Source organism: Ranitomeya variabilis, chromosome 4 (assembly GCF_051348905.1).
Source record: "Ranitomeya variabilis isolate aRanVar5 chromosome 4, aRanVar5.hap1, whole genome shotgun sequence".
NCBI classification, from domain to species: Eukaryota; Metazoa; Chordata; class Amphibia; order Anura; family Dendrobatidae; genus Ranitomeya; species Ranitomeya variabilis.
In genome coordinates, this window is record NC_135235.1 from 670,086,354 (window position 1) to 670,113,619 (window position 27,266).

The window sequence follows — 27,266 nt, forward strand, 5'->3', positions numbered from 1 at the left end:
AAAAAAGCAAGTTCTTTCTGTCATAACTGATAATGCTTCCAATAAGATAAGTACTATTAAGCTAACGAATGAGAGTAATGATGGTGACCAGCAGCTAGAAGAACATTCTGGGTCCACAGACACAGAAATGTTTGAAATAGAGGAACACAGTATTGTAACTGAGGAGCAAACTGAAGTTGCTTCAGATGAACAGCAACATGATAGTTTAGATGATCTTGTTGAAACTGTGTCAATACGTTCCTTCGTTCATCACATGCGCTGTGTTGTGCATATGCTACAGCTGGCTATAAGAGACAGTCTGCAAGAAGAACATGCTGCTGCACTGATTGGCAAGGTGAGAAAATTGGCTACTGTTGCCAGAACCCCTAAAGTTGACTCAATTTTGAAGAGACGAGCTGGAAAAGGGGCAATTATTGATCAAGCCACACGATGGGGCAGTACTTAATGATTCAGCGCTTGGTTGAACTGAAAACCTTTCTTGTAGACATGGCTAACCCTCAACTGACGCTAAATAAAAGTCAGTGGAATCAGGTGACTGAGCTGGAAAAATTGCTAGAGCACCCATTTACAGTGACTAAAAAATTACAAGCAGAGGACTTAACTCCAGGTGTTTTCTTAAACGAGTGGAAGAACCTGAGGTTTCGCCTGTCCCAAAGAGGAGGGTTAATTTCAAGTGGCATTGCTACATCAATGAAACGGAGAGAGGAGCTACTATTACAAAATAACATTCTTTTGGCAGCTGTTTATGTAGACCCAATGCATCGGATTCTTCTAGATGATCAACAGCTAAAGAAGCTCTGTTTGAAATAGCAGTAAGGATGAAAGGGTTGCAGAACAGTCAGGAGGAACAAGAAGAATTTGGTCGTCCTGCCACATCTTAACCCTCATCAACTGATGAAGAATTTAATTTCGAAAAATATCTGGATCACAAGGACCGTGCAAAGCGTTCCCACATAGAAGAGGAGTCATCCCAATCAAAGAACACAGCCAGTACATTTCAGCAGAATTTTTCATGTGCACTAAAAGAAATTGAGAAATTTGACCGTTCATCAAAAATAACAGTGCAACAAGCGATTCCTCTGTATCCTGACATTGTCAGAGATGTTGCCCGAGTGGTTACTGCTTTGCCACCAACCCAAGTTAGTGTAGAGAGGTTGTTCTCTGCTCTCAAAATAATTAGATCAGATTTGAGGGAATCCATGAAGGAGGATCTGACAGAGGCAATACTTTTTCTGAGGACAAATTTATAGATTTCTTCTATAAGTTTATAAAAGTTATTTGCTATATTCTAATTGTATTCTAATAAATATAGTTTTTGCTCTAAGTGGTCTGATTACTTATATGACAGTGAGAAACTGAATAAGCACGATGTTAATATTTTACAACAGTAAATTTACTGTTATGAATTGGCCATTTATGAAGGAGCCGGAGTCGGAACCTGATAAAATCCAGGAGTCTGAGTCGCAACTGTGGCTTACCGACTCCACAGCCCTGTGGAGAGGAGTAAGGTGGAGTGATGTAAATTTTTAGTCCATATTTTCCCTATTCGGAAGGATAAATAGTGGGAATCAAACAAGTGTCTAGGAGGGGTGACCAAATCAATTATTTCCCAGTATTGTGAAGTCTTTTCTCTCAGGAAAATAAGGAAAAGAATTCGGGTGAGTTCCTAAAGAGAATCCAGGGTTGCCGCAACAGAACAAACTTTATGTTGTCACCCGCGGCTTCTGATAGATCTTCCTAATGACAAATATACGAAATTTCGTCCTGCCATTCTGACAGATGGAGTGACTGATGTCCGCCAGTGTCTGGGTATTATTGTATGTGCTGCCGGCAAGCAGAATCTCAAAAGACTACTTTTCTATGTACCTAGAGGTCCTGGGAGCAAAGATAAGAGGGCAATCCGGGGGAAGGGAGTGTTTCTTTCCACTGAGATCTTACAATATGCATTAATTACCCCATCCCAAAAAGGTCTGATTTGGTCACAATCCCACCAAATATGCAACATCGTATAATGTTGTTTTTAAACTAGGTATCAGTACTTTTGGCAGCGTGGACAGGTGCCAAGTCCTTTTGGAGAATTAAATTTCCATCTCCAAAAAAGCTTGTCGACAGAGGGAAGCATTAAGTGGCTTTGGTCTTGATAAAACGCAGTGGACCTACACCGGCAGATAACATGGCTCCCCAAACCATCACTGATTGTGGAAACTTCATACTAGACCTCAAGCAGCTTGGATTGTGTGCCTCTCCACTCTTCCTCCATATTCTGGTACCTTGTTTTTCCAAATGGAATGCCAAATTTACTTTCATCTGAAAGCAACGCCTTGGACAGCTGAGCAATAGTCCAGTTCTTTTTCTCCTTGGCCCAGGTAAGATGCTTCTGGCGTGGTCTATTGGTCATGAGTGGCTTGACACAAGGAATGCAACACTTGTAGATCATGTACTGGATATGTCTGTGTTTGGTGGCTCTTGAAGCAATGACTCCAGCAGCAGTCCACCCCATGTGAATCTCCCCTAAATTTTTGAATGGCCTTATCATAACAAGCTTTTCAAGGCTGCAGTTATCCTGGTTTCTTGTGCACCTTTTCTACCACTTTTTCCTTCCACTCAACTTTCCATTATGCTTGGATACAGCACTCTGTGAACAGCCAGCTTCTTTAGCAATGACCTTTTTTTTCTTTAGCAATGATCTTTTCAGGCTTACCCTCCTTGTGGAGTGTGTCAATGACTGCCTTCTGGACATCTGTCAAGTCAGCAGTCTTCCCCATGATTGTGGAGCCTACTGAAACGGACTAAGGGTATGTTTCAACGGTCAGTAAACGCTGCCGATTGGATGCTGCGTACAGCCGCAGCGGCCAGACATGGCAGCCTCCGGTGTCCCTGCTTATACGCACGTGCGGCACGTCTTTCTAGACTGCAGCATGTCAATTTATCTTGCGGAGTAGCTCAGTCTTCGCAAGATAAATATCACAGTCCAATGTATAGGATGCTGTGTTTCCGTATGGTTCAATGAACACATGCAGAATCACCGCACGTACAAAAGCCGACAGCGCTTTGGATGGAGCGGACATGTGCTACATCCAAAGTGCTGCCAATACTGACCGTGGAAACATACCCTGGGGGACCTTTTTAAACGCTTAAGAAGCCTTTGCTTGTGTTTTTTGTTAACCCCTTAAGCCCCGAGGGTGGTTTGCATGTTAATGACCGGACCAATTTTTACAGTTCTGACCACTGTCCCTTTATGAGGTTATAACTCTGTAACGCTTCAACGGATCTTGGTGATTCTGATATTGTTTTCTCGTGACATATTGTACTTCATGATAGTGGTAAAATTTATTCAATATAACTTGCGTTTATTTGTGAAAAAAATGGAAATTTGGCAAAAATTTTGAAAATTTCGCAATTTTCAAACTTTGAATTTTTATGCCCTTAAATTAGAGATATGTCACGCAAAATACTTAATAAGTAACATTTCCCACATGTCTACTTTACATCAGCACAATTTTGGAACCAACATTTTTTTTGTTAGGTAGTTATAAGGGTTAAAAGTTGACCAGAAATTTCTCATTTTTACAACACCATTTTTTTTTAGGGACCACATCTCATTTGAAGTCATTTTGAGGGGTCTATATGATAGAAAATACCCAAATGTGACACCATTCTAAAAACTACACTCCTCAAGGTGCTCAAAACCACATTCAAGAAGTTTATTAACCCTTCAGGTGTTTCACCGGAATTTTTGGAATGTTTAAAAAAAAAAGAAAAATATTTAGAATTGAGAGTCCTCAGTGGTTGATACCTTTTAATGGCGAACTGAAAAGATGGTAACAAATTGCAAGCTTTCGAGACTACATACGTCTCTTCATCAGGCAAAGACTAAAACAAATTTCACATATTTATGCACAACATAGTATAGGGGGAAAAAAAAAAAAAAAAAAAGGGTGAGGGAAAAAAAAAAACCCATGGATTAGCCAGGTGACATGAAGCAGAATTACCATGGGTGATAAACAGTTACGTCCATAAATATTGGGCCAATTCTTAGATAAGGAATGTTTTATTGTCCTGTGATTATGGTCTGTTGTCATGACCCCCACATGGTCTGATGGGCAAGTTCCTTAGTTGTAGTTAGTTGATGTAAAAAGACATAAATCCGTGTGACACATTCATTCCTGCATTTAGAGTGTCAAAGGTCGTCATCAGTTTATATTCCCAGACTCTCCTGTCTTTCTGTGAATTGAAGTTACTTTCAGTACAAGTAATTTCATGTCCATAATGCTATGATTTGGGAGACAAAAATGTTTGGCCACAGGTATATCCATTCTTTTTTCTTTTATTGTATGGCGATGAGAGTTCATCCTTGTTCTCAGCTTTTGCCCTGTCTCCCCCACATACAGACCCCCAGTTGGACATTTAGTACAAATAATTAGGTACACCACATTAGAAGTGTTGCAGCTGAAGGTACCTGGGATCTTGTAGTCCTGATGTGAGTTGGGGATCTTTATCTTGTCCGTGGTCATTATAAATGGACAGGTTTTGCATTTTTTGTGATTGCAAGGAAAGGTTCCTGCAGCTGTTGGAGAGGACAGGGAGCTTCTGACAATGATGCTTCTTAATTTGGGGGCTGCCTAAAACACAGTAGTGGGGGGTCTGGAAAAATGGATTGTAGTCTGGCATCTTTTTGCAGTAAAGGTTGTAATTTCCGTGCAGCTCCCCTTAGCGCCTCCAGATTTGGATTGTAGGTAACTACTAGAGGTACCCGGTTATTTTCTTCTTTAGCTTTGTAATGTAGCAGGCGATTCCTTGATATTCTGGTGGCTCTTGTGATCTGATTTTCAATTGTTCTTGGATGGTAGCCCTGATTCAAAAAGGTCTTTCTGAGGCGACCAAGGTGTTCATCTCTATCCATTGGGTTGGAACAAATACGATTGTATCTGATGGCTTGGCTGTAGACAATGGAGTTTTTTATGTGTTTTGGATGGAAACTGTCCCATTTAAGGTATGTTGGACGGTCGATTGGCTTCTGATACAGTGATGTCTCTATTTTATTGTTCTGCAGCTTAATGATGGTGTCCAGAAAGTTAATTTCAGTGCAGGAGTAGTTGAGTGTCAAGTTGATGGTGGGATGAAATTGATTAAACTGTTCATGGAACGTCTTTAGCTGTGGCTCAGACTCCGTCCATATGATTAAAATGTCATCAATGTAGCGGTAGTACGCCAGAGGCCTGGTGGGACATGAGGACAAAAAGTCGCTTTCAAGCGATTTCTGTCTCCCAAATCATAGCATTATGGACATGAAATTACTTGTACTGAAAAGTAACTTCAATTCGCAGAAAGACAGGAGAGTCTGGGAATATAAACTGATGACGACCTTTGACACTCTAAATGCAGGAATGAATGTGTCACACGGATTTATGTCTTTTTACATCAACTAACTACAACTAAGGAACTTGCCCATCAGACCATGTGGGGGTCATGACAACAGACCCTAATCACAGGACAATAAAACATTCCTTATCTAAGAATTGGCCCAATATTTATGGACGTAACTGTTTATCACCCATGGTAATTCTGCTTCATGTCACCTGGCTTATCCATGGGGTTTTTTTTTCCCTCACCCTTTTTTTTTTTTTTTTTTTTTTTTCCCCCTATACTATGTTGTGCATAAATATGTGATTCTTCAGAATTTGTTTTAGTCTTTGCCTGATGAAGAGACGTATGTAGTCTCGAAAGCTTGCAATTTGTTACCATCTTTTCAGTTAGCCATTAAAAGGTATCAACCACTGAGGACTCTCAATTCTAAATATTTTTCTATCTACTGGCTAACACGGTACCAAGATATATTTCTTTCCTGTAAAAAAAAATGAACATTTAACTTTTTTTCAAACAAAATTTAATTCAACTCCAATTTGCTTTATTTTACCAAGGGTAACAGTAGAAAATGGACCCTAAAAGCTGTTGAACAATTTGTCCTGAGTATGCTGATACCCCATATGTGGGGGTAAACCACTGTTTGGGTGCATGGCAGAGCTCGGAAGGAAAGGAGCGCCATTTGACTTTTCAATGCAAAATTGACTGGAATTGAGATGGGACGCCATGTTGCGTTTGGAGAGCCCCTGATGTGCCTAAACATTGAAACCCCCCACAAGTGACCCCATATTGGAAACTAGACCTCCCAAGGAACTTATCTAGATGTTTTGTGAGAACTTTCAACCCCCAAGTGTTTCACTACAGTTTATAACGCAGAGCCGTGAAAATAAAATTTTTTTTTTTTTTCACAAAAATGATTTTTTAGCCCCCAGTTTTGTATTTTCACAAGGGTAACAGGACAAATTGGACAACAACTATTGGGGTCCAATTTATCCTGAGTACGCTGATACCCCATATGTGGGGGGGAACCACTGTTTGGGCGCATGCCAGGGCTCGGAAGGGAAGGAGCGCCATTTGGAATGCTGACTTAGATGGATTGGTCTGCAGGCGTCGCGTTGCATTTGCAGAGCCCCTGATGTACCCAAACAGTAGAAACCCCCCACAAGTGACCCCCATATTGGAAAATAGACCTCCCAAGGAACTTATCTAGATGTGTTGTGAGAACTTTGAACCCCCACGTGTTTCACTACAGTTTACAACGCGGAGCCGTGAAAATAAAAAATCCTTTTTTTTCCCACAAAAATGATTTTTAGCCCCCGAAATTTTTATTTTCCCAAGGATAACGAGAACTTGGACCCAAGAAGTTGTTGTCCAATTTGTCCCGAGTACGCTGATACTCCTTATGTTGGGGTAAACCCCTGTTTGGGCGCACGGGGGAGCTCGGAAGGGAAGGAGCACTGTTTTACTTTTTCAACGCAGAATTGGCTGGAATTGAGATCGGACGCCATGTCGCATTTGGAGAGCCCCTGATGTGCCTAAACAGTGGAAACTCCCCAATTCTACCTGAAACCCTAATCCAAACACACCCCTAACCCTAATCCCAACGGTAACCCTAACCACACCCTTAACCCTGACACACCCCTAACTCTAATCCCAACCGTAAATGTAATCCAAACCCTAACTTTAGCCCCAACCCTAACCCTAATGGGAAAATGGAAATAAATAAAAAATTTTAATTTTATTATTTTTCCCTAACTAATGGGGTGATGAAGTGGGGTTTGATTTACTTTTATAGCGTTTTTTATATCGGATTTTTATGACTGGCAGCTGTCACACACTAAAAGACGCTTTTTATAGCAACAAAGTTTTTGCTTCTCCACATTTTGAGACCTATAATTTTTCCATATTTTGGTCCACAGAGTCATGTGAGGTGTTGTTTTTTGCGGGACGAGTTGACGTTTTTATTGGTAACATTTTCGGACACGTGACAGTTTTTGATCGCTTTTTATTCCGATTTTTTGAGGCAGTACCACGGTTATTTATATCCGTCTTTTTGATCGCGTGTTATTCCACTTTTTGTTCGGCGGTATGATAATAAAGCGTTGTTTTTTGCCTCTTTTTTTTTTTTTTCCTTACGGTGTTCACTGAAGGGGTTAACTAGTGGGACAGTTTTATAGGACGGGTCGCTACGGACGCGGCGATGCTAAATATGTGTACTTTTATTGTTTTTTTCTTTTATTTAGATAAAGAAATGTATTTATAGGATATATATATATATATATATATATATATATATATATATATATATATATATATATATATATATATATATATATATATATTTATTTTTTTACACGTGAAAGTTTGTTTTTTTTATTTTGTCCCGGGGGGGACATCACAGATCGCTGATCCGACAGTTTGCACAGCACTCTGTCAGATCGGCGATCTGACTTACAGTGCTGCAGGCTTACCAAGCGCCTCGGTAAGCCACCTCCCTCCCTGCAGGACCCGGATGTCGCGGCCATCTTGGATCTGGGCCTGCAGCAGGGAGGAGAGGTAAGAGCCTCGGAGCAACGCGATCAAATCGCGTTGCTCCGGGGGTCTCAGGGAAGCCTGCAAGAAGCCCCCTCCCTACGCGATGCTTCCCTGTACCGCGGGCACACCGTGATCATGTTTGATCGCGGTGTGCCAGGGGTTAATGTGCCGGGGGCGGTCCGTGACCGCTCCTGGCACATAGTGCCGGATGTCAGCTGCGATAGCTGACACCCCGCCGCGCTCCCCCCGTGAGCGCTGCCGATCGCGCTGGACGTATTATCCCGTCACTGGGTATTAAGTCCCAGGTCACCTTGAGGGGATAGTACGTCCAATGGGATTAAGGGGTTAATTATCCTAATTTACTGAGATAATGACTTTTGGGTTTTCATTGGCTGTAAGCCATAATCATCAACATTAACAGAAATAAACACTTGAAATAGATCACTCTGTTTGTAATGACTCTGTAATAATGAGTTTCACTTTTGTTGAAGAACTGAAGTAAATTAACTTTTTGATGATATTCTAATTTAGTGAGAAGCACTTGTAATAATGCTCACAATCACAAAATGAAGCTAGTTGTCTAAACGAAGAGTTGCCAGAGTGGCTAATCTGCCATGTACGTGGTTAGATTGTGAGACCACATGCATCATGCAGCATCCCCACCAGCGCTGCCATGGACTCTATTAAGGCAGCTGGTATGAAGTGAAGTGCAGGATAATGCCAACTCCATTATAGCATAATCATGTGACAGTTTAGTAAATACATTGTACGTACAAAAAGAATTTTTCTAGATCAGCTTTATATTTGTTGTGCCTCATTTTTTATTGAAATCCTTATTTGTATTTTATATAAGCTTAAGTACTTTGGGCAAAGAAGCGTAGCTCATCTTGATGCATAAATGGCCAAACATTTCTTTATGGGATATACAATACATTTAATGTAACTTAAGCTGGATGATTATTATTATATCCCAAAGACCAGATGCTGGCTGTCATAATAGGATAATGACACTGCTTTAAGTTAATTTTCAGGTGTACCAGCTCTCCCATATGGCTTAAAAGTAGTGATGAGTGAGTGTACTCGTTGCTCGGGTTTTCCTCCGAGTATTTGTTATTGCTCGGATTTATACTTTTCATCGCCTCAGTTGCATGATTTACTTCTTCCAGATAAGCTGAATACATGTGGGAATTCCCTAACAAACAGGCATTCCTCACATGTATTCAGTGTATCTGGAAGCCATAAATCATGCAACTGAGGTGAAGAAAACTATATCTCCGAGCAATAACAAATACTCGGAGGTCACCCGAGTGTGCTCGGCAAAACCCGAGCAACGAGTACACTTGCACATCACTACTTAAAAGCCAATATTTCACTTGACCTCCTTTAATTTTTAATTAATTTCTCTTTGCTTATTATTTTTGCTATTGAAAATACATACAAAAATGCATGTACTACTCCAACCTTACACCCCCTCTAAAGTCGTGGCTTCAATGTACACGACCATCTTGCTCCTCCACTTTGCCGTCTGTGCTATAGTTCATGTAGATATCAGGGAGTGTATGACACAGACACCACCTAATAGCACTGACTTACAGGCCTCTTAATGATTCTCCACTGAACATTACATTACAAAAATTTGGTGACAAGCACAGTGAAACAAAGCTATAAAAGAAAAAGCTAGCATTAGATGAGAAGTTAATTGTACAACTTTTTCGCTTAATATCATAATCTACTAGTCCTTGCATTGTACTATACAGTTTGTTTTCTTGTCTTCATCAGCTAGTAATTGAGTTTAAATCCAAATTGTTTCTAAAGGTAGCATTTCTAAAAAAAATATTTGTTTTTCTTGGCAGGTGACTGTGCGTCAAAGGGACATTTGACATATACTGATTTTGAAGCATCGGATTATGGTATCATACCATATATATATGAAAATTATGACTTAATTCCAGATATATCGCCAGCACTTCACATAAAAAATCTATCATCTATTCCTTATCAAAAGGCTTCATCTTCTGAGTCATTACAGACAGTTAACGATAATTATAATAACAAAAGCGATTCTGAACATCAAACAGCTCATACAGGGGAGAAACCATTTTTATGTTCAGAATGTGGGAAATGTTTTACCAGGAAGGCAAGTCTTGCTGTACATCAGAGAGTTCACACAAGGGAGAAACTACTTTCATGTCAAGAATGTGGGAAATGTTTTACATGCAAAGGACATCTCGATAAACATAAAAACAGTCACACAGGAGAGAAGCCATTTTCATGTTCAGAATGTGAGAAATGTTTTACTAACAAAGCAAGTCTGACTATACATCAGAGATGTCACACAGGGGAGAAGCCATTTTCATGTTCAGAATGTGGGAAATGTTTTACTAACAAAGCAAGTTTGACTATACATCAGAGATGTCACACAGGGGAGAAGCCATTTTCATGTTCAGAATGTGGGAAATGTTTTACTATTAAAGCAAATCTGACTATACATCAGAGATGTCACACAGGGGAGAAGCCATTTTTATGTTCAGAATGTGGGAAATGTTTTACCAGGAAGGCAAGTCTTGCTGTACATCAGAGAGTTCACACAAGGGAGAAACTACTTTCATGTCAAGAATGTGGGAAATGTTTTACATGCAAAGGACATCTCGATAAACATAAAAACAGTCACACAGGGGAGAAGCCATTTTCATGTTCAGAATGTGAGAAATGTTTTACTTCTAAAGCAGATCTCATTAGACATAAAATAACTCACACAGGGGAGAAGCCATTTTCATGTTCAGAATGTGGGAAATGTTTTACTATTAAAGCAAATCTGACTATACATCAGAGATGTCACACAGGGGAGAAGCCATTTTCATGTTCAGAATGTGAGAAATGTTTTACTAACAAAGCAAATCTGACTATACATCAGAGATGTCACACAGGGGAGAAGCCATTTTCATGTTCAGAATGTGAGAAATGTTTTACTAACAAAGCAAATCTGACTATACATCAGAGATGTCACACAGGGGAAAAGCCATTTTCATGCTCAGAATGTGAGAAATGTTTTACTAACAAACAAGATCTCATTAGACATAAAACCAGTCACACAGGGAAGAAGCCATTTTCATGTGCAGAATGTGGGAAATATTTTTCCTACAAAACAAATCTTGTTTCACATAAGAAAACTCACACAGGAGAAAAGCAATTTTCTTGTTCAGAATGTGGGAAATATTTTCTCAAGAAAGCATATCTTACTGTACATCAAAGAATTCACACAGGGGAGAAGCCATTTTCATGTTCAGAATGTGGGAAATGTTTTATTAACAAAACAAATCTGACTGTACATCAGAGATGTCACACAGGGGAGAAGCCATTTTCATGTTACGAATGTGGAAATTGTTTTACTTACAAACAAGATCTTGTTAAACATGAAAGTACTCACTCGGGGGAAAAGCCATTTTCGTGTCCAGAATGTGGGAAATATTTCACCAACAGAACAAGTTTTATTGCACATCAGAAAATTCACACATAGGAGAAGCCATTTTCTTGTTCAGAATGTGGGAAATGTTGTAACAAGAAATCAAATCTTGTTGTACATCAAAGATGTCATACAGGGGAGAAAACATTTTCATGTCCAGACTGTAGGAAATGTTTTACTTGCAAAGGAGATCTCATTAGACATAAATGAACTCACACAGGAGAGAAGCCATTTTCATGTTCCGAATGTGGGAAAGGTTTTACCAAGAAATCAAATCTTGCTGTACATCTGAGAATTCACACAGTATAATCCATTTTCATGTACAGAATGTGGGAAATGTTGTTCCTGTGAATCAACTCTTGTTATTAATCAAAGAATACACACAGAGGAGAAGACATTTTGACATTGAGAATATGGAAATGTTTAACAAAGAAATTATATTTTGTTAAACATCAGACAAATTACACAGGGAAATAGCCATTTCTTATTTTATAAAATTATTTTATTAATGAATTAAATAAGTAAAGTTACAGTAAAAGTTAAACTACAAGTCTAAAAGGGAAAGCAATATAGAACATTAAATGATAATGATTAGGAAAGGTACTGTATGCAGTGACCAATAACCATCAGCAAGGAGAATGGATATAACAATCCTAAATATTTCACCATGTACACAGAATACTTTACCGTCATGTGATCACTATAGCTGCATCTTAAAGGAGTTGACCAGCACTTCTCTGGTATTTATGATCGGGACAGTTGCCGAGGCAAGCGTCAGACACCAAACCTGTCACATCTAATGATTATGGTGTCTCAATCAGATGAGAACAAGTGGGGACTGGATGATCCCCTCTTTAACTGTTCTAATCAAGTTCAACAGCATCTACCCACACGTGATACCTGATCACATGAAAAAGGGAGGCGTCGAACCGCCTCTTTACAACTTGTAACCAAAGGTTAATACACATCTGCCCTAAAATACTAACATCCATCTGTTTGTATTTATATCTTTATTGTTTATATGATAAGATATTGCCTTAGAACCTGTATAGTTGAGGGACAGCTGGTATGCAGTTTGTATAGAAATATTAAAGGAATAATTACATTATGTATTTCAGGTTTGTTAAATGCTTTTTCATTTTTTAAATGATCTTTTTATAGGGGACTAATATAATTATCCAGCTTTGCTTGGATTTATAAGACTTTGGCTGGAGTCACATGAGTGAGGATTCTCTCTTTCGAGAGAATCGGATCAATTATGTAAATTATGCTCGGCTCAAGCAGTCCGATGTTTTACACTCTCTCTTAGACTTGAATGGGTTCTTGTGGTCCGAACCTGCATGAGAAAAAAAAAAACACAGATCTGCTTTGCACCATAGTATAATATTCGTCCATGTGCTATCCTATAAAACATCGGATAGCACTCAACCGTGTTATACACTTGTGTGAACGAGCCCTTTAAGAGAAAATGTCATCTGACCACATCATGAAAGTATTACGTTACTTAGCGGTAACGTTATTTTTCGGAAGCCCATGACAGCACCACGAGAGAGGGGATCCACCCTTCAGGAACCGGAAACCTACAGATACAAAAGGGCGGCACCTCTCCCACGCATCAGTTGGATTACAGAGCTTGAGAGAACCATCATGGTTAATGGCAAATAATATGTATAAAATTTAAATCTGAACAATTCCACACTCGTGAAAACTTATAAGAGGGGAAGTGCACACCCACACATGAAGGGAGGGAACTAAGGGTGCTGTCATGTGCTTCCTGAAAAATACTGTTACCTGTAAGCAAATTAATACTACATTTGGACTCCCATGACAGCACCACGAGAGAATTACAGAGATGTAAACACTATCCTAGGGAGGGACTACAGCCTGCAGTACTTTTAACCCGAAAGTGAGATCTGAAGAAGCACCCATGTCCAGCCTATAATGAATAAGAAAGGTGGAAGGAGGTGACCACATAGCCACCTTACATATTTGGCCAATGGAAACTCACGATCTTTCTGCACAAGGAGGAAACCATGGCTCGAGTGGAATGCGCCCTTAAATTCTGCAGAGCAGGACCGCCCCCTGCTGTGTATGCTAGAGAGCCTCCCTAATCGATCTTGCTAATGTACACTTTGAAACTCTATGACCCTTCCTAGAGCCCTGGAAGGATATAAACAAGGCATTGTCCTTTTCTAAGGATTAGTAACAGAGAGATATCTTGTAACATCTAATGTGTGAAGTTTCTCTTCCTTCTGACTAGTAGGGTTGGGGAGAAAGGAAGGAAGGACTATCTCCTGTGACCTGTGGAAGTCTGAGGCAACCTTGGGCAAGTAAGCAGGATCTGGCCTAAGCACTACCCTGTCATCCAGAAACTGCGTATAAGTAGGAATTGTAGAGAGTGCCTGAATATCACTTATTCTGCATGCTGAAGTTATTGCTACCAAAAAGGCTACCGTGAGGGATAGAACCTTAATTGAGGCAGATACCATGGGCTCAAACGGAGCCTCAGTCGTAGCCTTAACCTCACTGTGTGCGGGCCTAGATCTGCCAGCTGCTTTAATAAATCTGGAAACCAAGTAATTATTAGCGATGTATCGGCCCCCCGAGGAAGCCATTTGCGAAACGTGAGTCACTAATGTGGGTAAGACTGTTTACAATATATATAGCCCCTTAGTGCTGTAGGTGGGGAGGTTTCCATGAAAGGTCACTGACCGGAGAATAGGGAGAAATCTCCAGGACATTATGGTGTTACCTCCCTCTATGACACTTACGATTTGGTCATCTCTATATCTTTGATGCACTAGGCACTTTAGTTTGATTTGATACCTTGATTGAGGACATTAATGATAATTATATATTACCAATACCCATGATTTTGTCCTGTCTGTAGCAACTGTACATCTTGGCATCTTTGGCCATATTTGAATAGCTCTGTTTGTATATGAATAATTTAGTAACTGTTGTTTTTACTTACTTTTTCAATTAAAGAATACAATTGTATTCTAAGATCCGAAAAGTATTGTTTCTCCTTGCGGAGAGTGACATGATAAGCATGTCGAGGTGAGGAGACTTAAAGCCACAATGCTCCTCTGGGAAATATGCAAATTGTCTCTTCAGAGAGGAAGAGAACTAGAACTCTAGTGCCACCTATTGGAAGTAGCAATCCTAACAGTCAATGTTGACCCTTTAACGAGCCTTGTCACATGACTTAGGATAATAGCCACCTCGACATGCTTATCATGTTACTCTCCGCAAGGAGAAACGATACTTCTTGGATCCCGGTCAGATGCCTCTCAATCACCCAAACCAGATCTCCACTTTGCACTGACGAGGGGCAGTACCCCGAAACACATTGTATGCAAATTGAGATTCTGGTTTGGCTATTATCCTAAAGGCCCCGTCTCACATAGCGATTTACCAACGATCACGACCAGCGATACGACCTGGCCGTGATCGTTGGTAAGTCGTTGTGTGGTCGCTGGGGAGCTGTCACACAGACAGCTCTCTCCAGCGACCAACGATCAGGGGAACGACTTCGGCATCGTTGAAACTGTCTTCAACGATGCCTTAGTCCCCCTGCAGCACCCGGGTAACCAGGGTAAACATCGGGTTACTAAGCGCAGGGCCGCGCTTAGTAACCCGATGTTTACCCTGGTTACCAAAAAAAAACAAACAGTACATACTCGCCTTTCGGTGTCCCTTGCCGTCTGCTTCCTGCTCTGACTGAGCCGCCGTACAGTGAGAGCAGAGCGCAGCGGTGACGTCACCGCTGCGCTCTCAGTGTACGGCGGCTCAGTCAGACCAGGAAGCAGACGGCAAGGGACACCGAAAGGCGAGTATGTACTGTTTGTTTTTTTGGTAACCAGGGTAAACATCGGGTTACTAAGCGCGGCCCTGCGCTTAGTAACCCGATGTTTACCCTGGTTACCAGTGAAGACATCGCTGGATCGGTGTCACACACACCGATTCAGCGATGTCAGCGGGGCCTCAACGACCAAAAAAAGGTCCAGGCCATTCCGACACGACCAGCGATCTCACAGCAGGGGCCTGATCGCTGGTACGTGTCACACATAGCGAGATCGCTACTGAGGTCGCTGTTGCATCACAAAACTTGTGACTCAGCAGCGATCTCGCTAGCGATCTCGCTATGTGAGACGGGGCCTTAAGTCATGTGAAAATTCTTACATGGTGACTCTGTAGGTACACAAAGAGTTTTTTAACTGACAATTCTACCGCCGATAGCTCCTTCAGGCTTGACGAACCTTCTACCTGAGGATCCCATTGACCCTGTACTACGATATCCCTCATATGGGCCCCCCAACCGGAAGGACTGGCATCTGTGGTTATTATTCAGGATATGCGATTCTCCCAGGGAACCCCCGAGGCCAGGTTATCCTTGTTCCGCCACAACCTTAGGTAACTTACGGCTGACGGACTTAGTCATTTTTCCCTGCAGAGACCCCCCAGGGCCTTATCATTAAGTAAGACATCCCTCTGAAGGGATCTTGTGTGAAACAGCCCACCTGATGGAATGCAAGATGTTGGGGAACCCAATAGGGACATGGCTTGCCTAAGGGTCATGGAGGGCCTATTTACTGCCTGCAAAACCTGGTGACGAAGGCAAATTATTTTGTCAGGTGGCAGACGACATTCCTGATTTACCTAATCTAAAATGAGACCCAAGAACTGCTGAACCTTCAAGGGAGTTTATCAGCCATCCTAAAAGGTCTAAAGCGGACCTAGACCTTTCTACCTGTGAAAAGCAATGATCAGCAGAACTGCCTATAATCAAAGTTGCTCAAGTAGTGTACAATCAGGTTGTCCTACTCCCGAAGGTGGGCCATGACTTCGGCAACTAACTTTGTGAAAATTTGTTGAGCGACTGAAAGACCAAAGGGGAGGGCCCTGAACTGGAAATGACGGACTATGCCCCCTGTACATACTGCCACCCTCAGGAAATGCTGAAAATCTGTGAATGGGCACATGATAATAAGTGTCTTTTTAATCTAATTCCGTCATGAAGCAGTTTTGAAACATCATCTTTATTGACTCCATTTTAAAGGGACGAATGATCAGAAACTTATTGAGCGACCAAAGATTGATGATGATTCTGTAAGAGTTTTCTGGTTTCCTAACCAAATACGGGAGAGAAGAAACCTACCCTCATCGGATTCTGGAACCTCCACCAGGACCTCTTTATAATACAGTCTCATAATTTCTGCCTCCAGGGCAGACTGCTCTAGGCGAGAGGACTAGAAGGGAGTTATTGTGAATTTATCCCCTGGAACAAAAAAAAATTCTAGTTTTAGTCCCGATGATATCACGCCCTGCATCCAGTCACTGTTGGTAATTTCTGACCAAGCTGGATAGAAGGCTGGCAATCTACACCCTACGGGAACCACTAGTCATTGAGATGGCTTCTTGTACTCGTGAAGAACGTCTAAACATGAAGCCTGTACCTCTCTTCTTTGTCATCCCATTTGGAATGGTCCTTGATAGGCCTTCCCTGACCGAACTTTCTCCTGCTGAAGGGACGCCGATAGGAAGAATGAGGACAATAGGATGGGGACTTTCTTTTTCTCATTTCCCACCTTATCCAGAAGCTCATCCAGGACCGGGCCAAAGAGGTATTCCCCTTCACATGGGATAGCACAAAGTTTAGACCTCACCTGGATGTCCCCTGGCCAGCATTTTAACCACAAGGCCTTGCAGGCAGCGTTGGAAAGACCTGCTGGTCTTGCCGCCATCCTGACCCAATCGACTGAAGCATCGGACAGGAAAGCAGAGGCACACTCAATTACTGGAAGGGGTCCCAAAATAGTCTCTCGAGGAGCTCTCTCTTTTAACTGAGACTCGAGTTGGTCAAGCCAGACCATCAATAATCTGGCCGCACAAGTGGAAGCGACCGCTGGCCTCAGGGATCCGGCCGTCATCTTCCAAGTCCCCTTAAGGAAGGTGTCGGCCTTTCTATCTAGAGGATCCTTTTGGGCACCCCATATCTTCAAAGGATAGATGTTACATCTTCGCTTCCACCGCGGTTCCCTGCTCCCTCTTGCACTCACCTGTCTTCGGCGCGCCTCCTTTGCCGCAGGTTCCTGTCCGACGTCCTCTGATCTGCATGCGCGCCCGGACTCTGCTTCTCGTTGGCTGCACGCGCACGCTCGGTTCAGCGCTGTGCGCGTACGTCTTTGAGAGTCTCCCTGCCGCTCTATCTTTTCCTCTCTTTTCCCTGGAGGACTCCAACCCGGAAGTGCTCACAGCACTGGCTTATTAGTCCGCCTCTTCCTCCAAACCTCGCCTTGTGATCATTTGTACCTGCAACTGACCTTGGCCGCACTATTGTCCTGCGTCTCATTTGCCTGACCTTGTGCTTCTTTCTCTGTTTCCCTAGGTCCTGTCCTAGTTCCTCATCCACTCTACCTCCACGTAGTCCTGCTTGCTTGTCCGCTTCCACAGCACCGTCCCTGCTTCACTCTCCAGCTTGTCCTCAGTTATCTTCCGGATTCGTCCTTCTTTCTTGTACCACTTCATCACCCTGACTTCCAGCTGCCGTGGCGATAGTCTCTCACGGGTCTGCCCCTAATGCTCCCTGTATAGGGGGCGGTTCCATCTGTCAGCTCGCCCGTGAGAGGATCATTGTCACGGTCCAGTGGGTCCACCCCTTCGTTCCTTTATGTCTCAGTCATTGTCACACTAGTCACAGCAGTAGTAGTACAGGACTGCACTTGGACGACATCTGAGTGCAGCCTGGTTGTTACAGTATCACACGGCCATGGACCCCGCTGGTGTTTCCGCTACCCAAAAGGAGCTACTTTTCTTACGAGAAAATCAGACCAGGATTACGTCCTTTCTTAAGAATATGGAGTCCCGTCTCTCGTCCTTACAGACCACTGATTCCGGTAACGCTTCCCAGTTGGTTGCTCTCCAGCAGGAGCTTGCCCAGCAACGGGACACTCAGTCTCATATTTTGAATTTCATGGTCTCGGTGGATAACCGGTTTCTCTCTCTCTCCAGACCTCCGCCTCCGCTCCCGTCTAAGCCCCTCCTTCGCATTCCTCGCCCCGTTTGGCCAGACCTCCGCGCTATAGTGGGGATCCTAAGTTGTGCCGTGGGTTTCTCAACCAGTGCCAACTACATTTTGAACTGTCACCACTAATATACCCTACTGACCGTGCTAAGGTGGCCTTTGTGGTCTCCCATTTGGAAGGTGAGGCGTTGGCTTGGGTTAATCCCCTCTGGCAACGTGACGACCCTCTAGTCTCTCAACTCACTCCATTCCTGGATACATTTCGTAAGGTATTCGATGAACCCGGGCATCTAGCTTCTACGACTGAATCCCTCTTCAACCTTCATCAGGGTACTAGTACTGTAGGTCAATATGCCATTCGGTTCCGCATGCTCTCCTCAGATTTGGGTTGGAACAATGAAGCTTTGGTGGGGCTTTTTGGCGAGGATTGTCTCGTATAAAAGATGAGTTGGCAGGACGAGATACTCCCACCTTATTAGAAGACCTGATTTCCTTGGCTACTCGCATAGATTTACGCTTCCAAGAGCGTTCCCGTGAGGTCACCAGAGAGAGACCTCCTCGATTGTCCTCTGCTGTTCGAGGTTCTTCTTACTCCCAACCCGCTTCTGTACCTTCCTCCTCTCCTGAGCCTATGCAGGTATATCGTCTCAAGCCTGCAGAACTTCGCCGCAAGGAGAGACTCGCACAGGGCCTTTGCTTCTATTGCAGCAGCCCCTCTCATCTCCTGCGTTCCTGTCCTCAGAAGCTGGGAAACGCCTCCGCCTAGGACAGGTAAGCGAGGTCTTCCTAGGTAACCATGAATCCTCTCCCCCTTTGACTCTTTCCGTTTTATTGCATTTGGGTTCCAGTAGTTTTTCTCTGGAGGCGTTCATTGTTTTGGGAGCGGCAGGGAATTTTGTACAACTTGAGGCTGTAGAGAGACTTGGGATACCAGTCAGACCCTTGGAGACTCCTTGGCAAGTAGCTTCAGTGGACGGTCAGCCTTTGCGGGAGACCATCAACCTCGTTACCGAAGAACTGGAACTTCAAATTGGAGCTTTACACCGAGAGAGATTGGCTTTCTACGTTTTGCCTTTGTTGTCTCACACTTTCCTTTTGGGACTTCCTTGGTTAAGAAGCCATGAACCCACCTTGGACTGGCGCACCGGTGACGTTCTACATTGGGGACATTCTTGTCAGAATAAGTGTCTGCTTTCCATTCTGCCCGCTAGGTCCTCGCGGCCTGCTTCTGTATCTGCAAATCTACCTTCGGCTTATTGCTCTTTTTCGGATGTCTTCGACAAGAAAGAGGCAGACACTTTACCACCGCATCAACCATATGATTGTTCAATCAATCTCATTCCAGGTTCTTCTCCCAGAGGTCGCATCTATCCTCTATCTTCGTCCGAGACTCAAGCCATGTCTGAGTACGTACAAGAGAACCTCGCCAGGGGCTTTATTCGGAAATCCTCTTCACCAGCAGGAGCAGGTTTCTTCTGTGTCAAGAAGAAGGATGGTTCCCTTCGTCCCTGCATTGATTACCGGGGTCTCAATAACATCACAGTCAAGAACAAGTACCCACTTCCCCTCATACCTGAACTCTTTGATCGTCTGCGTGGTGCTCGAATATTCTCTAAACTGGATCTCCGAGGAGCATACAACTTAATCCGTATCCACTCAGGAGACGAATGGAAAACTGCCTTCAACACCAGAGACGGTCACTACGAGTACTTGGTTATGCCATTTGGTTTGTGCAATGCGCCCGCTGTCTTCCAGGAGTTTGTGAATTACATCTTTCGGGATCTTCTGTATACCTGCATTGTGGTTTACCTTGACGATATTCTTGTGTACTCTCCCGATCTGTCTTCACATAGAAACCGTGTTCGTCTTGTACTACAGCGTCTTAGGGAGAATCGTCTGTACGCCAAACTTGAAAAGTTCGCTTTTGAAAAGTCGTCTCTTCCGTTCCTGGGTTTCATCGTCTCCGATTCCGGTTTGTGCATGGATCCGGGAAAAATTTCTGCTGTGTTCAATTGGCCGCGTCCACTCGGAGTCAAGGCAATTCAGCAATTTCTGGGATTCGCGAATTATTACCGGCAGTTTATTTCTCACTTTTCCACTTTGTCCACTTTTATCTCTGCTCTAATAAGAAAAGGGGCTAATCCACATCACTGGTCACCTGATGCCGAGAAGGCTTTCTTATCTCTCAAGCAAGCTTTTGCCTCATCTCCTATTCTTCAACGTCCAGAGGCTAATAAACCTTTTATTCTCGAAGTCGATGCCTCCGCCACAGGGGCCGGAGCAGTTCTTTCTCAGAAGTCTACCGGTCGCCTTGCTCCTTGTGGTTTTTTTTCCAAGACCTTCTCCTCAGCCGAGAGGAACTACTCCATCGGAGACAGAGAACTTTTGGCCATCAAATTGGCACTGGAGGAGTGGAGGTATCTTTTGGAAGGAGCCGTGCATCCCTTTGTGATCTATACGGATCATAAGAACTTGGCGTACATTTGTTCTGCGCACAGACTAAATCCTAGACAGGCCAGGTGGGCTCTGTTTTTTGCCTGTTTTGACTTTGAGCTTCGTTTTCAGCCCGGTAAAAAAAATCTCAAGGCTGATGCATTGTCTAGGTCCTTCTTGTCGGAAGATATCGAGGAGGAGGCCACGCATATCATCAATCCTTCTAAGGTCATCACTGTCGCTCCAGTTGGTCTTACCTCGCTGCCTCCGGGTAAGACTTTTGTGTCTATGAAGAACAGGCGACGAGTCTTACTATGGGGCCATACCTCCAAGTTGGCAGGTCACGCCAGTCTCAAAAAGACTCTCATCCTGGTGTCCTGCTATTACTGGTGGCCGTCTCTTCCTCAGGATGTCCAAGACTTCGTAGCCTCGTATCCCTCTTGTGCCAAGAATAAAGTTCCTAGGCAATTACCTACTGGTTGTCTTCGTCCTCTTCCAATCCGTGGCAACACATCGCAATGGATTTTGTTACTGACCTACCCAGTTCTTCTGCTTGCACCATTATCCTTGTGGTTGTGGATCGTTTTTCTAAGATGGCTTACTTCATCGCTCTTCCAGGCCTACCTTCGGCTCCTGAGTTGGCAAAGTTTTTTGTTCACCATATTTTTCGTATTCATGGATTACTACAACATATTGTTTCTGACAGGGGAGTCCAATTCACCGCCCGCTTCTGGAGAGCTCTCTGTAAGTCTATGAACATCTCTCTTGATTTTTCTTCGGCCTACCATCCGCAGACTAATGGTCAAGTGGAGCGCACGAATCAGATTTTGGTGACTTATCTTCGTCATTTCTCCAATGCTCATCAGAGCAACTGGTCAGATCTACTACCGTGGGCAGAATTTGCTTATAACAATCATACCAGCGAAGCTTCTTCCAAATCACCATTTTTTATCGTCTATGGTCAGCATCCAGGTTCCTCCTGTCTCTACTGTACCGGCGGCTGATCTTCTGTCTAGGGAGTTCTCCAGGGTCTGGCAGGAGACGAAGTCCGCTCTTGAATTAGCACAGGATAGAATGAAGAGACATGCAGATAAGAGGCGTCTGGATCCTCCTCTATATCAATCGGGTGATAAGGTCTGGTTATCTTCTAAATTTATCCGTCTTAAAGTTCCTTCTCGTAAGCTGGGTCCCCGTTATATTGGCCCTTTTGAGGTTTTAACTCGCATTAATGAAGTCTCTTACAAGCTTAGGTTACCCTCCTCTCTTCGAATTCCCAATTCTTTCCATGTGTCTCTTCTAAAACCAGTGGTGTTTAATCGGTACCATGCTTCAGCTCCTTATTCTCCTTCACCTTCCCCTGATGATGATGTCTTTGAGGTAAAAGATATTCTCACTATGAAAAAACTTAGAGGTAGAACTATGTTTTTGGTGGATTGGAAGGGTTTCGGTCCTGAGGAGAGGTCCTGGGAGCCTCGGGAGAACATCCAGGCTCCTCGAATTTTGGCTAGGTTCCTTTCTAGCTTAAAACAAGGGGGGCGTAAAGAAGGGGGTACTGTTACATCTTCGCCTCCACCGCGGTTCCCTGCTCCCTCTTGCACTCACCTGTCTTCGGCGCCTCGGCGCGCATCCTTTGCCGCGGGTTCCTGTCCGGCGTCCTCTCATCTGCGTGCACGCCCGGACTCTGCTTCTCGCCGGATGCGCGCGAACGCTCGGTTCAGCGCTGTGCGCGTACGTCTCTGAGAGTCTCCCTGCCGCTCTATCTTTTCCTCTCTTTTCCCTGGAGGACTCCAACCCGGAAGTGCTCACAGCACTGGCTTATTAGTCCGCCTCTTCCTCCAAACCTCACCTTGTGATCATTTGTACTTGCAACTGACCTTGGCCGCACTATTGTCCTGCGTCTCATTTGCCTGACCTTGTGCTTCTTTCTCTGTTTCCCTAGGTCCTGTCCTAGTTCCTCATCCACTTTACCTCCACGTAGTCCTGCTTGCTTGTCCGCTTCCACAGCACCGTCCCTGCTTCACTCTCCAGCCTGTCCTCAGTTATCTTCCGGATTCGTGCTTCTTTCTTGTACCACTTCACCACCCTGTCTTCCAGCTGCCGTGGCGATAGTCTCTCACGGGTCTGCCCCTAACGCTCCCTGTATAGGGGGCGGTTCCATCTGGTCCGCTCGCCCGTGAAAGGATCGTTGTCACGGTCCAGTGGGTCCACCCCTTCGTTCCTTTATGTCTCCGTCATTGTCACACTAGTCACAGCAGTAGTAGTACAGGACTGCACTCGGACGACATCTGAGTGCAGCCTGGTTGTTACAATAGAGAGGATTTCTTTGATGCCTTAGTTACAGTTGCATCTAATTTAGGGCTTTATCCCAAGTATTAACGGCCAGGTCGTCAAAGTGTTATCTGCGTTTGAGAGCTGGAGGCAAGGAGCCCCTTTCTCCGGCCTCTTCCATTCCCGGAGAATCAGACCCTGAATTTTTCCATTCAAGGGAAAGGTTCTACGTTTCCTCTGATCCAATCCCTTAAACATAATGTCCTGCGTGGAAAGTTTTGGCCTGAGCTCTACTATCCCTATTGTCCCATAACCACCTTCACTAATTTGTCCACGCAGTCTAGAGGAAGGCAGAAGCGACCCAAGTCTTCCTCAGATGAGGGAGATGAATCACAGGAATCCTTAGCACAGCAGTCAGCACTTTATCTCCTTTTACAAGCTAGTCCCCTGATGATTAGACTTGAATGAAACACGTCGGGATGACATTCAAGGGAGAGTGCAGGGCATGTTTATCACAGGGGTAGCTGTGGACTGCCCTTGTCAGGGTGGGAGTCTTGGGGATAGACTATTGCTAGCTCCATAGGGACCGACTGGGTATTGTCCGTCCCATGAATCGCCTGATGATCAATCTATGATACAAGAATTTCTCCCCCTTCCATAGAGCCATCTGACTTGTTAAGAACCGTTTTTTTTTACTATATTCTCACTATTGAATGGCAGGCGAGGTACTGTATAAGGCGCGTGCCTCTGACTGGGGAGCACTTATAGCAAGCAACAATAAAATACGGCCAGTGCCCAGTTCCCCCTCGCACCACTCCCCTTGGTGATGCACTAATTAGGATGCCCCACCCGGCCAATGGTCAGGTCAGGGCGCTCCACAGCTGCAACATGCAGATTACTGTAACGTATCACTAATGGAACCAAGCATATTAACACTTACACCTCCCCCACAGCCCAAGTACATAATAAAGACATCCCGTTAACCCCTACCCCGCCATATCCCAGCAATGGTACTGAGTTTAATTACCTCAAAAACCCCCTACTAAGCAGCAGGACTGTACTCACTATGGCCAATAACCCCCCCTGCTGGGAACCGATATAATCCCCCTGATATGCTGCATAGTAGCGGCGGATGCAGGCGTAGATGTCACACGTCCTCCCAATCTTCCTCTAGCAACTCCCGGAACCATTCACGCTACCCCTCTAAATGTCTCACCCATTACAGATACAGCTCGCATAGGAGCTGCTGCAGATCGTGGGCCTCCGGATGGCTTTCATCAGCCACATCTGAAGGGTCCGACACGTCGCAGAGTCCAGAGGGGCGATATCGGGCAGGCGACAAATGCAATAAGTCGCGGCCAACCTCCAAGGCTATCAGCCAGGGAGAACCATTCCCCACGGCTTCCAGCCATGCCAGGTGCGATGCAGTCGCACAGGACAGAGCCGTAATTCCACCATCACATGGTTGTAATCAGGCCCGAGCGCATGACAGTCCGTCATGCGCTACAACGTTGGCTAACAACCAGGAATACGCCTCTCTAGCTTCCCTGGTTTCCAGTCAACGCATCAGCCAGCCCATCGCGGGAGCCAGAGTTTCCCCAACCTGTGACATCACCCCGTCAGCATCAGCAGGAGCTGGGTTTCCTCCAGGATCGGTGTACAATCCTCGAGTCACACAGCTGTGAGTGTTCCAAAGATAGTGAAGAACTGTTACGCTACGGGGGTAACTTAAAAGAAATGGCGCTAACCTCAGCAATAAAGGAGCTAATTCTACACCTATCGCAACCGGCAAATCCCTAATTCACTACCTCGATGATTTTTTGTTCGTCGGCCCCAGAAATTCTAAACTCTGCTCCGACGTACTATAGAAATTCAAAGTTATCACACGGCAATTTGGCATACCATTATCGCCGGTAAAAACAGAGGGACCATGCAATGTATTGCCTTTCTTATGCATCGAAATAGACACCAACTCGATGGTTTTCCGTTTACTGATTGATAAAATACAAAAAACACAGCAGATGTTGGAAGGCTTTCGCATAGTTAACAAAGTAACCCTCCAGCAAATGCAGGCATTATTAGGTCTTCTGACGATCGCCTGCCGCGTAATGCCGGTCGGCAGAGCATTCTCGCGCATATTATCGTTAGCAACAAAAGGCGCTTCTCAGCCTGGCCATAGAATTAGGCTCACTCGTGCGTTAAAAGCAGATGTGCTAGTATGACAGACATTCCTGCAATTGTACAACGGTCACACATGTCATGGCGAAAGAGACTGCAATAGGGTTAGCAATATTGTGGAGCAAAAAAGAGGGTTTTGCAGCAATCTACAAAAAACAATGGTGCAAATACGATTGGCCGGAGCTATGGACAACATCAAACTGGGGGCGAGACACAGCCCTAGGGGAAATGTTTGTAATTGTGGTTGCTGTCGAGATATGGGCCGATCAGTTAAGAAACATGAACATTCGTTTCTAAACAAATATGAAAACAGCAAGAAGTCTAAATCACATGTCATCGTCATCCTTGCCCATACTCGCTCTCTTGCGTCGGCTAGCGCTGATATGCCTAGAAAACAATATTTGGTGTAGAGCCACCGTTGTGGCGGAAGTAGACGATAATATCATTAACTCACTGTTTTCCAACTAGACGGTGGCCCGATTCTAACGCATCGGGTATTCTAGAATATGTATGTATATAGCAGCCACATAGTATATAGCACATGCCACGTAGTGTATATAGGAGCCATGTAGTATATAGCAGACAAATAGTACGTGGCCTGTAGCAAATAGATCAATGGCTGCACTCAATTTTACTGTACTAAAGCAAGGAAATGTGTGATACATGAATTGTGAATAGCATAATGGCTTGTGAAATCTATGAAAAAACACATGAGATGCTTAGCACAAGATATGGCCAAAAATTGTGAGCCCATCTACCAAACGTCAAGGTAATCTCAGATCGGATGGGTACCTGACCTGTCTGCCTAGTGTGAACACTTACCTATGGCTAATAACATGATAAAGCCTGCATTTATAGGAAGGTCGGAACCAACTGTGTTTGGATGTAATTAAAATCACAGCATGGTGAAGGGCGGGGCGTTCAAGTCAGAAAAAATAGTACATAGTAAATATAGGAAAACTGCCTGAACAGCAATCTAGTCTGAACTGGTGCATAACCAAAAAAGACTTATATAGCAAATAGATCAATGGCTGCACTCAATTTTACTGTACTAAAGCAAGGAAATGTGCGATACATGAAATGTGAATAGCATAATGGCTTGTGAAATCTATGAAAAAACACATGAGATGCTTAGCACAAGATATGGCCAAAAATTGTGAGCCCATCTACCAAACGTCAAGGTAATCTCAGATCGGATGGGTACCTGACCTGTCTGCCTAGTGTGAACACTTACCTATGGCTAATAACATGATAAAGCCTGCATTTATAGGAAGGTCGGAACCAACTGTGTTTGGATGTAATTAAAATCACAGCATGGTGAAGGGCGGGGCGTTCAAGTCAGAAAAAATAGTACATAGTAAATATAGGAAAACTGCCTGAACAGCAATCTAGTCTGAACTGGTGCATAACCAAAAAAGACTTATATAGCAAATAGATCAATGGCTGCACTCAATTTTACTGTACTAAAGCAAGGAAATGTGCGATACATGAAATGTGAATAGCATAATGGCTTGTGAAATCTATGAAAAAACACATGAGATGCTTAGCACAAGATTTGGCCAAAAATTGTGAGCCCATCCACCAAACGTCAAGGTAATCTCAGATCGGATGGGTACCTGACCTGTCTGCCTAGTGTGAACACTTACCTATGGCTAATAACATGGTAAAGCCTGCATTTATAGGAGGGTTGGAACCAACTGTGTTTGGATGTAATTAAAATCACAGCATGGTGAAGGGTGGGGCGTTCAAGTCAGAAAAAATAGTACATAGTAAATATAGGAAAACTGCCTGAACAGCAATCTAGTCTGAACTGGTGCATAACCAAAAAAGACATATAGCAAATAGATCAATGGCTGTGCTATACAGTGGCATGTAAAAGTTTGGGCACTCCTGGTCAAATTTCTGTTGTTGTGAACAGTTAAGCAAGTTAAAGATGAAATTATCTCTAAAAGGCCTAAAGTTAAAGATGACACATTTCCTTTGTATTTTAGGCAAATA

General features: G+C 43.8%; 1 protein-coding gene across 1 annotated transcript in view; it reads left to right on the forward strand.

Annotated features, from left to right (window-relative positions):
* Positions 1 to 12,959, forward strand: part of LOC143766271 (uncharacterized) — a 64,591-nt gene extending 51,632 nt beyond the window's left edge. Inside the window, exon 7 of the mRNA XM_077253816.1 lies at positions 9,753 to 12,959. Within this exon, the coding sequence (XP_077109931.1) occupies positions 9,753 to 11,416 (1,664 nt within the window). The 3' untranslated portion in view covers positions 11,417 to 12,959. The remainder of the gene's footprint in view (positions 1 to 9,752) is intronic.
* Positions 12,960 to 27,266: the final 14,307 nt, after the last annotated feature.